Source organism: Gambusia affinis, linkage group LG11, assembly GCF_019740435.1.
Source record: "Gambusia affinis linkage group LG11, SWU_Gaff_1.0, whole genome shotgun sequence".
In the NCBI taxonomy this organism is placed as follows: domain Eukaryota; kingdom Metazoa; phylum Chordata; class Actinopteri; order Cyprinodontiformes; family Poeciliidae; genus Gambusia; species Gambusia affinis.
The window spans coordinates 14,713,481-14,726,170 of record NC_057878.1 but is presented as its reverse complement, the minus strand read 5'-3'; the positions used below and the strand labels follow the sequence as shown (position 1 = coordinate 14,726,170).

General features: G+C 36.5%; 1 protein-coding gene across 5 annotated transcripts in view; it reads left to right on the top strand.

The window, feature by feature from the left end:
* uggt2 (UDP-glucose glycoprotein glucosyltransferase 2) overlaps positions 1–12,690 on the top strand; it is a 41,396-nt gene that overhangs the window by 12,237 nt on the left and 16,469 nt on the right. For 4 of the 5 annotated variants that reach the window (XM_044130879.1, XM_044130878.1, XM_044130877.1 and 1 more), the window contains 9 exons: positions 1,635–1,758; positions 1,847–1,945; positions 3,162–3,256; positions 3,690–3,896; positions 7,450–7,581; positions 9,725–9,855; positions 10,045–10,137; positions 10,219–10,321; positions 11,035–11,114. In XM_044130879.1, coding sequence (XP_043986814.1) covers positions 1,635–1,758; positions 1,847–1,945; positions 3,162–3,256; positions 3,690–3,896; positions 7,450–7,581; positions 9,725–9,855; positions 10,045–10,137; positions 10,219–10,321; positions 11,035–11,114 — 1,064 coding nt within the window. The remainder of the gene's footprint in view (positions 1–1,634; positions 1,759–1,846; positions 1,946–3,161; positions 3,257–3,689; positions 3,897–7,449; positions 7,582–9,724; positions 9,856–10,044; positions 10,138–10,218; positions 10,322–11,034; positions 11,115–12,690) is intronic. The other variant, XM_044130876.1, reaches the window with a different exon arrangement.

Sequence of the window (12,690 nt, the reverse complement as noted above, 5' to 3'; positions counted from 1 at the left end):
AAGTAGCACTCCTAAACGACATGATCAATTCCAGATTGATTATAAAAGATTCATCGATCACTGTTTTCAAAAAACTAGGCAGATTTTTGCACTTTAAATTTATTAAAGGTATTTATAAGAGTTGCTTGGCAACATAACAGAAAAAAAAATACATCCCTGAAATAGCAAATGCTTTGATGAAGACTGTTTTTCCCTTTGTAGCAATGATCCTATATTGGGTAGACCTTGAATATTAAGTTCAGCTTTTTATGATGCATCTGGTCATTTTTGATCTCATGATAATATTTTTTTTGTCCCCAATAAAAACACAAGTTTGGATTTTGAGCCTACTGGATTTTCTGCCTAATGTACTTTTTTTCCATTAGATTTAAGGGCGGATGAACAAACACTGCAGCAAAATTTTATTAAAACAAAGAGAACAAAATTCATGGTGTTTAAATCAGATTTCTTCCTTTCATTCAGTAAAATAATTTGGAAATCAAAAATGGTCCCACCAGACCTGAATAATATATTTAATTTTAAGCATCATTGCCTTATTAATGTGTGCAGTATAGCAAAGGGCAGCTTGGATTCCTTATCCGGTCAGTTTGTATTCAGTGCTATGCATTCAATTTCTGCATGTTGGTAATATTTATAGACTCATGGAAAAAAATTGTACAGCTTTCAATGCAAAGTCTCGGTGTGTATTGTTCAGTGGCTAAATGCTGCAGCCTTTAAGGATGGAAAGAAAGAAATGAGTGAGCCAATTAAGTTTTCTAAAACAACAAGCAGTTAATATTTTATTGCATATTTTGTAGTTTACAAGTAGTAAACCTGTAAACTACAAGTTTACTGCTTGTAGTTTACAAGTAGTAAACCTGTAAACTACAAGTTTACTGCTTGTAGTTTACAAGTAGTAAACCTGTAAACTACAAATTTACCACTTGCAGTTTACAAGCAGTAAACCTGTAAACTACAAGTTTACCGCTTGCAGTTTACAAGGAGTAAACCTGTAAACTACACGTTTACCGCTTGCAGTTTACAAGCAGTAAACTTGTAAACTACAAGTTTACCACTTGCAGTTTACAAGCAGTAAACCTGTAAACTACAAGTTTACCGCTTGCAGTTTACAATCAGTAAACCTGTAAACTACACGTTTACCGCTTGCAGTTTACAAGCAGTAAACTTGTAAACTACAAGTTTACCGCTTGCAGTTTACAAGTAGTGAAGACTTGTAGTTTACAAGTAGTGAAGACTTGTAGTTTACAAGTAGTGAAGACTTGTAGTTTACAAGTAGTAAACTTGTAAGATTAGCTGAAATGAACTAATCTTAAAACGATAAAGCTGATTATCAAACAAACACTGATTTGCATGGTTGTTTTAAGCTTTGACTTGGATGTGAGTTTTACAAAAAAAGAGAGACATTTATTTGTCAAGACCAATGTGTTTATATATTTGTACCTAGAAGCTTCCCTTGTTTTTAAGACTATTACATTACAAATAGTGGCAATTTGCAGACAAATGTTACTCTTGATCTTCCTACACTGTTACATAAACATCGGTTTATGTTTGCGTTACAGGTATGAAACATGTAACAAACACTTCATAAACTACACAGATTTTTTTATCAGCATTTTTTTTCTTAATCTTCATAGGGTCAGCTAACAGAAAGCTCCGATGTGGTGGATCATCTAATGGAGCAGGCTAATGTGGTTCCCAGGATGAATCCACTCATTTTGAACACTGACCGAAAATACCTCGACTTCACTGGGACACCAGGTAAATCGTACTCCTCAGTTTACATCATTTAGTATCAGCTCACTGCCTGTATTCCTGTCATGTCATGCTTCATTTCTTTTGTTTGCAGTTGTAGATGATTGGGAGGACACAACTATGTTTTCATACTTGGAGTCTAAGGACAAAACTGCTGTGATCTCTAAAAGGATGAAGTATTTCACAAATGGTGGTAAGCAATGGGATTACTTTTCTTCTTTCAGCACACTATTTTCTTTCAGCCAAATGCAGTTCCCTTCAGCTGGACATAAAGATTGCACTATGAAGTACAAGCCAGGCATTCTGATGTAGCATTTGCAGCAGTGATTAAACCACTGAACCAGACTGTTTGGTATGAAACCAGTGCTTTTCACATTGTTGCCATTGTATATGTATATAAACCTGGGACACGTTTGAGAGATTGTTTCTCCTTAGGCCACGATACATGAGGTAAAGCTGGAGCAGGTCACTGTAGATGCATTGAATATCTGTAAACTCAACCATAAGTAACATCTTAACAAAATACACTCCTTTAAGGGTGTATGAAAAACAATAACTGATCTTTGTTGAAACAGACAGGTTTAAAACTCTGCTCCTTTAAATGGCATTCGCTCAGCTGTCTAAATACACCTCAGAGCTTTCTGCTGCTCTGGCTCAGAGTGTCGCTTCAGCGAGTGTGTGGAAGCTGATTGTTTTTCTTCTGTAGACTGGCAGACAAGCCTAAAACCCACTTTCTGACTGTGTGGCTGCAATCAATAGAATTCTGAAGGTGATTCAATAGTCTTATAAATTGCGCAACGCTTCCCAATACATTGAGTATTCTTGCTCCTGGAAATCAGGCTGATTACTTAGTTTAATATTTATTACAGGTTGGTTTAACCAACATTCATTCTGGATTCGAGGGTTGCGATCTTATTATTTTAGCCTGGACTTCAATCTTTAAAGGGTTTTATCAAGATTTTGTATTTATCTTTTTATTTGTCTTTTTTTTAAAAGAATTTTAACCAGGTGAAGCTAGAACTATGCCACTTGAGGAGTTCTGGGTGGAACATATTTACAGATATTTTTTGAAAGCATAATATATATTTGTATCGTTTTGGCTTAATTTTCTCTATGAGTATGTTCTTCTTCCAAAAAATGTTATGTTCCCGAGTCTGTATAATCCACTTAACAATTAATCAGTTACTAAGTTAGTTGATGATTATGTCAGTAATCATTTCATCACAATTAATCGTATTACCGGTACCGTAATTGTTTCAGCCCTACATCATAGAATGTTTGTTTATATCATGAAACTGGCGGAATCGAACCAAATCATCTTCTGATTGATAAAATCAGTGTGATGCTAGAGATTCGTAGAAAGTTAAATGTCTTTGGAATAATGTTTTTCCTTTTTTTTTCCAATTTAGATGAGGATGGGATGACTGCTGTAACCATGTGGGTAGTTGCAGATTTTGAGAAGGTTTCAGGGCGAAAGTTGTTGCTTAATGCTTTGAGACATGTGGTAAGTATTGTTCACACCTTATTTATATCAATATAATTTTGACAATCCTACTTCTCTATAAATATTTTCATTTATTCCAACCTTTAAAGCAAATTTACTATAGATGTGGCAACAGCAACAAGTTTTGTTCATTTAAAGTCTATGCTCTGTATGCAAACCAAGGAAATGGTGTCAGTTTGGAATTTGATTAAACTAAAACCATTAAGAAAAAAAAAAGGTTTTTCTTTGTGTTCCTGAAAAAAAGATAAAAACTGAAAGATTATACATGACATATTTGTAGCTAATAATCCACAAAGTAAAAAAAGATCAGAGAATTATTTGAAAAAATCTCTCTCTCTTGCTGGTGCTTTGTCAATGACATTTCTTGTCTCTGAATAGATGAGAATCTGCGAAATTAGTGTGAGTTATATCGCTGCTGTATGTGTGCGTGCAGAAGTCCAGTCCAGGCTTGCGTGTAGGGGTGATAGATAACCCCAGTGGAAAGCCCAGCGAAGATAACACTGTGCTGTACAGAGCTGTCTGGGCCTCTCTCCTCACCCAGAAGAATAAGGCTGCAGCAGAGTTTGCACAGAAACTCCTAAAAGAGGAGAGCAGCCTGCTCCTCCAGCAAGGGACTAAGATGAAGGACTTGGGGATGCAGGTAAGTTTTGTTTTCACTTATTTTACATTTCAAATTAAGTCCTTTGGTCCAAACATTTGACTTTCCTGCAGCTATCTGGATGTAGTTACAATGAGACAGCATGTATTTTCTGCTTGCATGATTAGTGTTTTTTTGTAATACCTATAATTTATTGTTTTACTGCTGTTTTTGTATTAATAACCTGTCATAGAAAAAGAAACAAAGAAAGTTTAAAAAAGGCATTTAACACTGAAGCAAAGATTTATTTTTGTACTGTAAGAAATATGTTACAGACAAAATGTTACACATGAATATCTTTATGATGTGAAACATTAATTTACTACTTACTATATTTCAAATAATATTTTATTGCATTAAGGATGACCTTATTAAGTACTTTATACTGATCCAAGTCCTTTAAAATGTGCTATGCACCATTTCGTAATCTGATTAAAGTTAATCAAATTAGAGCCATGCCTATGCTTGAACTTTGTCCTTAGCTGGAGTTTGTACTTGACATCCTTAAATCACTGCTTCAACACACGGTCGACTTAATTAAAGAAGCTACCTTTTTTCCAACTAGCTGTCACCAACAGCACTTATACGTTTACAACAGTCGTGCCCAAATCCAGTCCCTGAGAGCTACTGTCCTAAAACCTATGGACGCATCCCTGTTCCAACACACCAGAATCAAACGGCTGATTTCATTCATCAGAGCATCATAAATGCATTCAGTTCTTGAGATGCTGAAGTGTTTCAGCACTAGCTAACCAAGCAGTAAGGTCAACAAATTAGGAATAAAGGAACATTTATATTTCAAGAAATTCTGTGAGTAAGCCCATCTGATCTGTTAAATCAAGTTTGGAGGGTGACTGGATGCCAGCTTACATCGGTAACATGTGAAAGGGAGGTTGAAGCAGTTCAGTGTTAGATTATCATCAACACCACATAACAGCTACATTCTTGAATACAGCTACTGATGGTATTGCACATCTTAAGAAGAATTGATATCTGTTTGGACTTTTACCTGCATCTTAGGCTCAATGCTCTTATCCGAGTTCCATTTCAACAAGATCAAAGTTGATTGCCCTTGATAAAAGCAGATGCAACAAATATCTTTTCATCTGTCAGTGTAGCTATTGCAGTTTAGAAAAATGTGTTTGAGTCTGTTTATGTGAGTTTGTAGTCTGAATAAGCTGATTTGGACACACACCATTTCTTTATTTTGTTTTGGTTGTGATCTGAAATTATTGTTATCGTGGGAAAAAAGTACTGTGATGAGACTCAGTGATCTTGTTGTTGTGATAAACTAATTGATTATGTTTTTAATCCCAAAAGGCTATATTGGTGATTGGTATTTTTATCTTTACTGTGTTTTGACAGCTTATTTCATCAGAGCATCATAAATGTTGCATTTATATTTGAAAATAAGACTAAATCCATTATTCATTACTCACGTAGTTGTTCTGCTGACAAGACGTGCTACAAATTGGCACTTTCTAAATGAAATGAATTGAATTAAATTGAACTTACTGTCGCTGACTGATGCAGTGAAGTACCCTGAATTTGACTTTAATATTAGTGGTTTTCCTAAATATCTGGATAAGTACTGTAATGAAAAAAAATACTTTTTAAATCCTTTTATTGTCACTTTTGTTACCAGAATGAATAACATAAAGTGTTAACATATATTTTTGGTCTATATAACCCATTAGTCATGAAAAGGAACACTTTTACGATCTCCTTTTCTAAAATCGACTATAGACTTTGTGAAGAATAAATCACTTTCTCATACCCATTTAAGTTTTGTCTTAGTGATTCTAGTTCACTTCAGGACTGTCTATTGTATTTTTAATTTTTATGATGGTGTTTGTAATTGAAATCTATTTTGGACAATATTTAGTATGTTGTCTGGCCTGTTTTAACGTTTAAAGTATAACAATGATAACAGGATTGTTTGATGTACAGTACAGACCAAAAGTTTGGACACTTTCTAGTTGAATTCAATTAGAAAGTGTGTCCAAACTTTTGGTCTGTACTGTACCTGAAAATAAACTTTATTCCATCAAGTCATTATGCCGGATATTAGATCGTTACCTCCAACATTGAGCTCATTGATTTAAAATAGTGTCTGCCAACATCCAGACAGTATTAAATATTTAAGTGACAATTATTATAGATTTGTATAATGACAAAGTTGGATCTTAAATTTTATTCACTAATGAATATCTGTGTTCATGTTTTAAATGGGAAAATCTAATATATTTCAACATTTGTTGTAGCTTTGAGTTATGAGGATACAAGTTGCATTTGATTCCACTTGGACGTGTTTTTTATCATCTATCATGCAGCTGTTTAAAGGTAAAAACTAGAAAACACAATTGTAGGGTAAATCCACATGCTGAGATTTTTCTTATACTTCTTATACTTCCCCCCTTGATTCTAGTTCACAGTTTGAGAAAACTGTGATTGATGAGCCAATCTTCTCACCTAACAGCAGCTAACTGAATACCTTCAGGGCAGGCATGAGACTCCACACCCTGCAGATACCTAGACAAGTGGCCGACTTGCTGTCAGTTCCACTTGAAGTGTCACAGGGCCATCAAAAGGAAGACTCTACACGCTGCATCTTTAACTAAAAAGTGCTGGTGTATACCTGTTGTCCTGGGGCTGATGAATAACCAAGCTGCTGGTCACCCTTGTGTGAGCTACATATGTTCAGCCAGGCCTGACCATCACTCTGCTGCTTTGAGCAGAGCTACAACCAAACACTTCAGTGTGCAGCAGGATCCACCCACACAGCAGTACACAGAGGCTGCTCCAATCAACAAATCCGTTGACAGAGGAGCTCCCTTTTGTCCCATCAGATTTAAGCCATACAGCACATGCATCAGCTGGGACTACTGTAGCAAACTTTCTTTCAATTATACAAGCCTTAAACTATAAGGAGACTATGGGGTGGAAATAGCAATGGAAAGATGGGTAGGAAGCAGCTTTGTGACTTGAGACCCAAAGCCAAGGGACACAGGTTTATTATTGGCTGCCAGACAGACTTGCTGACTGAATTGCGCTGACATTATTGGTATTTCACCTGATCTCCGGAGGAAAGAAATGTTGGAAAAACTAATAACCTGACTCTACAACCCCATCCATGCTCCCACACCCAATTTATTATGAACAAATATGACTGAGGTTTAATTAAGAGTTTCTGGTATTAATCACAAATTGATTTATCTCTTTTCTTTCGTTAATTTCTGACAGCTAGGTTGAAAATGTTTCCTTTTTCGGCTAGACTTGTTTGAAAATCCAGTAGTTGTGCAGATGCAAGTCATCAATGATGGATGAAATGATAATTATTATTTTTTGCCTCACATACATCATTCCTTTATACCAATGCATTACTCAGAATGGTATTTTGTTGACAAGCTGGAATGGAGGAGAAATGTCCTAAAGCTACTTTGTCAGATATTGCAATTGCATCACAAATCTTGCTTTACCTCGCAAACTCTTCCGACATTCAGAAACTACGCTCTGTTCCTGACATTCTAAACAAAGTTCTGTTCTTCTGCTGCAGGGAATGGACCTAGATGCCTTTGAGAAAAAGTTCAACACACTAGAGGTTGATTTTATCCGCAGTCAGCAAATGTTCTGTCAAGATGTCCTGAAGCTGCGTCCTGGACAGCAGGCTGTGATCAGCAACGGCAGAGTGAGTAGACTCTATGTTGTCAGGTATTGTTAGAAATGTGAACATTAGTGACCTGGTATGACTTTGAAGCATCAGGATTTATTTACAACTTGTTTAAAAATGGCTCAACTGATTTTCATTTAATTGCTACTATATGTCTTAAATGATTCCTTTACTCGAATGTTAAGAAAAGCAATAATTAATGGAAGCGATCGGACCAACATCAAGCATATTCCAGAAGGAGTAAAGGAGAAAGAAATCTATATTAAAACATTTAAGATAAATTTAATCTTTCATTTATCTCTTTTCTACAGTGACAATGTTGCTGATAAATTAATCAAATCTTTACTCTTTAAAAATATATATGGTTCATCGGATCAAATGAGCGGCCCTTCTATGAGGCAATCTGTGAAACATTCAGATTTTTATTTAAAAATCCCTTAAATAATTTTTTGATGTCTGTCCTTTAGGGGTGCACAGATCGTTTGGCCCCGATTTCATTAACTTTGCGCAATCAGCAGTCGGCCAAATTGTATCCACCAATCTTATCTTCCTTCGCAAGGAAAATCAGCCACTGTCCTGAAGTGAGAGAGGACTGACTGACAGACCTGTCCACCATGTCTTGTCTAAGTCTCCCCATTGTTGCCAATTTAGCAATTTTTCTGTATACTTAGCACAAAATACATCTGGCATGTCAGGCAGTTTAAAGAATGGTGATAGGCCATAAACCTCCAATCAGTGCACCCCTACAATCACGTCATAGAACAATTGATTGCTGCAGTCAGCACAGTGACTCCGCCCACACCCCATGTAGTGCACCAACTGGTCAGGTGAGCACCATAAAATCTGGCTTGTGAAAAATCATTAGAAATGATCATAATAACCACTTATTTTGATAAATACATGTGAAGTTTTTTTAATTAATAGATGTTGACTAATGAATACAATCGAACAAATTTGCTCCGAAAAAGTGAATCACCCCCATCTTCTGTCATTGTGCCCCTCTGCTCACCTCTCAGCAGCCTGATCCTTGCTTCAATCTCAGTTGGCAGACACCTGTGTTTGAATGCGGCCACAAAGAGTCGGGGTGGAAAGGATAAAAATGAGAGACAGCGGGATGATGTTTGCACTTTGTTCATGCGTCACTCGCCTCGTACTCTGTCTCTCTCCCCTCCTGTCACCCTCTGCTCATACTCAGTGCGGTTGATGGCGCTTCATAGTTTCGCTGTTGCAGTGAGAGAACCCTCTGTAGTGATGGGAAGTTTGACTCTTGTAGTTCCCAAGCTGCTCCTAATTTATTATCATCTATAGCCTGATATTTTAGCTCCACCCTGTGAATGTGAATGCTTTGTGTGTTAGTAGATCTTTTTATGAAAAGCCTGATAGTTGCCTAATTTCATGTATTTGCTCTCTTATGAAAGCAGGAAATCTCACTTTTGCATAATATTTTGAGATTTTTTTATACATTTTTTATATTTATTAAATATAAAAGCAAATGAACAAAACTCTGCTAAACAAATCTGTCAGACAGAATCATAGCAGAAACAGAATCGAACTCTGTAGCCAGACTATGTCCTCAGTGAAGGTTGGCTTTAAAAAGAAATGCTTTAGCACCATTGTGTTATGAACAGTCCTGAATGTGTCTCAGTAATTTACGTTTCATATCTGTTTACATGTTTATTTTTTCTATTTTTATTAGCATATTATTCTGGATAAAGCACAGGGTAAATATTTCTCCTACTATTTACCAGATTGCAATGTTAGTATTGCTGCTCTGCCAATAAATAATTTTTTCTTCAAGGTTTTTATTGTCTTCATTTGGCACTGTCAAATCGGCAGGACATCTGTTTCTTAAAGGTCACAGGTGGCCTTTATTGTATTCTGCGTGTTTGTGTACAAAGCTGATGAGGGGTGACAGACGACGATGACAGCCAGGCAAGAAGAGGCCAGCCTCTGAAGAAGTGGCTCTAATAATTAAAATTATCTATCTAACAGTCTAAAAAACAGTAAAAGCAGAGAGCATTACTGCATAACATAACTGTAAATGGATATAACAATCACAGTTACATTACATCTGACATCCCCTGGGCAAGGTTTAAGTGATGCACACTGAGATAAGAATTGGAAAAGTCATATTCTGACTTCATTATTTTCTCCATGTCAGATTCTCTGTCTGTTTGAAGAGCAGGAGGAATTCACTATGGAGGATTTCCACTTGCTTGAGAGGATTACACTGAGTGGTTCAGCAGAGAAGGTCAAAGCCAAAGTAAAACAGATGGGGAAGAAACCAAAGCAGTACGTTTGTAGTCCTTTCAGTCTTGCCATCTAAATCAAAATGTAACTTTGTCTTCCTCACCGATGTCTTTAATAGAAATTTGTTCACCATTTTAGCTTTTTCACACCTACCTCTTTTATTATTTTTATTCTCAGAGATCTACCTCTCAACTCATACACTTTATAAATAATGGACCTCTTCTCCCTTAGAGCGAGTGACCTGGTCATGAAAGTTGATGCTCTGCTTTCTGCAGTCCCTAAAGGAGAGATCAGAAGAGATGTCAGTTTTAAAGACACCCAAAGGTATGCTTTATTTGTTTACCATTCTTACTTTTTTGAGAATATCCCACAGTGAAAATCAGAACGTTGAAATTCCCTCCTCAGTGTGCTCCAGCTCTCACCACGTGAAAATGAGGTGTTCTATGACGTTGTGGCCATCATTGATCCCCTCACTAGAGAAGCACAAAAGATCTCCTCGCTCCTGATTGTAAGACACTCTCCAGTTTTGCTCCTTTTCTCTCAGTCAGCTAGAAAGCAACAGGCGGGCTGAGTAAAGCAGCATGTAGAGTTCAGCACAACACCTAGTAGAGTTGTAGATTTTCTTCAACAACTGAACAAGTTTGATCTCTCACAATTGGACATTTTATAATTTCCTTTCTGGTTATATGAGCCAGAGCTTTTCTTTGGCGGATGCCTACTTTTCGAGCAACTTTTCTGCGATGTCTAAATTTGCTCTCTGCTTTTTAAATTTTTTTTTAAAGCTGTTTTCCATATTTTGACCAGGAAAAGGATTATATCTGCCATGAGCTACAATCCTTGGACAGTTTTAACAGAAAAGTTGTGGAAATGATTATGTATACCGTTCAAGCTGAAGAATATTTGCTAACCTTCTACGCTGATATTGGATATTTGATTTGACCGGTTGAACATCTGATATTACAAGCAATTTTAGGTAAACTTGTTCATTTATTCAAACAATTTAACTTATATGAAATATCTTGTTCATTTCTGAGGAATCAAACTTGCTCAGTATACTAACATTTGTACATATTTTTTTTAATGTTAAGCTTTGTGGAACCATATACAAAGACTATTTCCATTGATATAGCTCACCGTTCTATTTTTAATCTCTCTGCTGCACACATGATTTCCTTTCTCCTTATTTCTGACTGGGCCTCTGTTTCTGTTTGAATGCTGCAGGTGCTTAGTCAAGTGGTCAATGTGAAACTGCAGGTGTTTATGAATTGCAGGGCCAAGTTGTCCGAGTTGCCCCTCAAGAGGTAAGCTCCAGCTCCAGCAGTAATTAAATTTTCCTGTTTGGCTTGTTTGTGTATCCTCTTGTTGCCGCAGTCTTAGCATTTCAGCTGCGTTTGATCCCTTTGTAAGAGAGTGCTACACAGATGCAATCTGCTTAATAACACCGCCTTATTGCTTTGGGCCCCCATGTGCATCTCTGAGCAAATTTCAAACATTCACTGTTGCAGTTCAAACCATGTAGGGGAGAGAGATAAAATGATAGTCAAATGAAAACAGAAAATGATACGTAGATTTTATTTTTCTCCCCATCAATATTTGGACCCAGGGGTGAATGTGGCTATTATATGATTTATTTATTTATTTTTATTGTGTAGTAGGTTGAGTCATTTGCAGAGTTAGTCCACAGAAATCTCAGGGGATATAACTGAATTTCCTTGCTGAAGTTTTATTGATGGAAACAAGCCGTCGACCACAAATCATTCATGTCTCCACCATCCCTCCTCCATAAACTTCCTCTCCCCTTGAGCGAGAAATGGCTGTAATTGACATAGATTGCAACTTGATACATTTGTGTGGGATAAATAAGCTGGATGTCTCCAGTTGAGCTGTTGTGTAAATGCTGCATTTCTACAAAATCACAGTGTTCTCAAATTCTTTAAAACTAGCTGCTAGTTTTGGCCTTATTGCCAGATTACAAATTACAATAATAGTTAGCCTACAGGAGTATCGAAGATCCTTTCGTTTCTTCCATTGTGACTTTTTTCAATTTATTTTCATTTAACTAGGAATTTCTTTTAACCGGGGCCTGTTGCTACTTTACTGCTTCATTTTGTTTTTTATAGCCATAAGCATGGTGCTGTTAAAGTCCACCTGCGGTGAGTCTGTTGCCAGTAGGAGTGCATGAATTCTGTTTCTGTATCAGTTGTTTAATTATCTTGACTGCTCTACCTCTTAACAGAAGAAGTAAAGTTTTGTTGATGTCTAGTCACAAATCACAACCAATAAAATGAAGACTATCTGTTTCCTGTGGTGAGCTGGATAAAAGCTTTTCTAACCATAAGTGTTCCCTCACCACTCTTTGGTGCTGCAGTTGTCACACTCATCTCACTCTGGAGAAGTAGATAAATCTACTCTTAAGGCGAAAAGCAACCATTTGAATATGGATTATGTTTATGCACCTGCTAGGCAATAGAAGCTTTAAGGTATAAACCAATTAGAATTAGTAATATTTTTTTTCATCTACGCTGCCTTGGAAACATGTACTCACTGAACCAACTGCTTCAATATATTTCATTCAGGTTTTATATGATAGGTCATAAGAAGTAACAGATTATTGGGAAGTCTTTTTGCAATAATGTATAGCTTCCATTGAGTCCCTCTGATTCAATAATTATAGAAACACTGTTTGTTGTATTTAAAGCTATGAGTTGTTTAGGTTAACTCTTTTCCATCCCTACACATAAACCTGCAGTTACTTTTACACTTTTAACTTTACTTGTTCACATTTGTCGTTGGGTGACCAGCACAAGTGGTTAAAACATTAGATCTCTCACCTTTAAACAAATGATGTAGACAGAGCCGCTACAACTGGTCCAATCT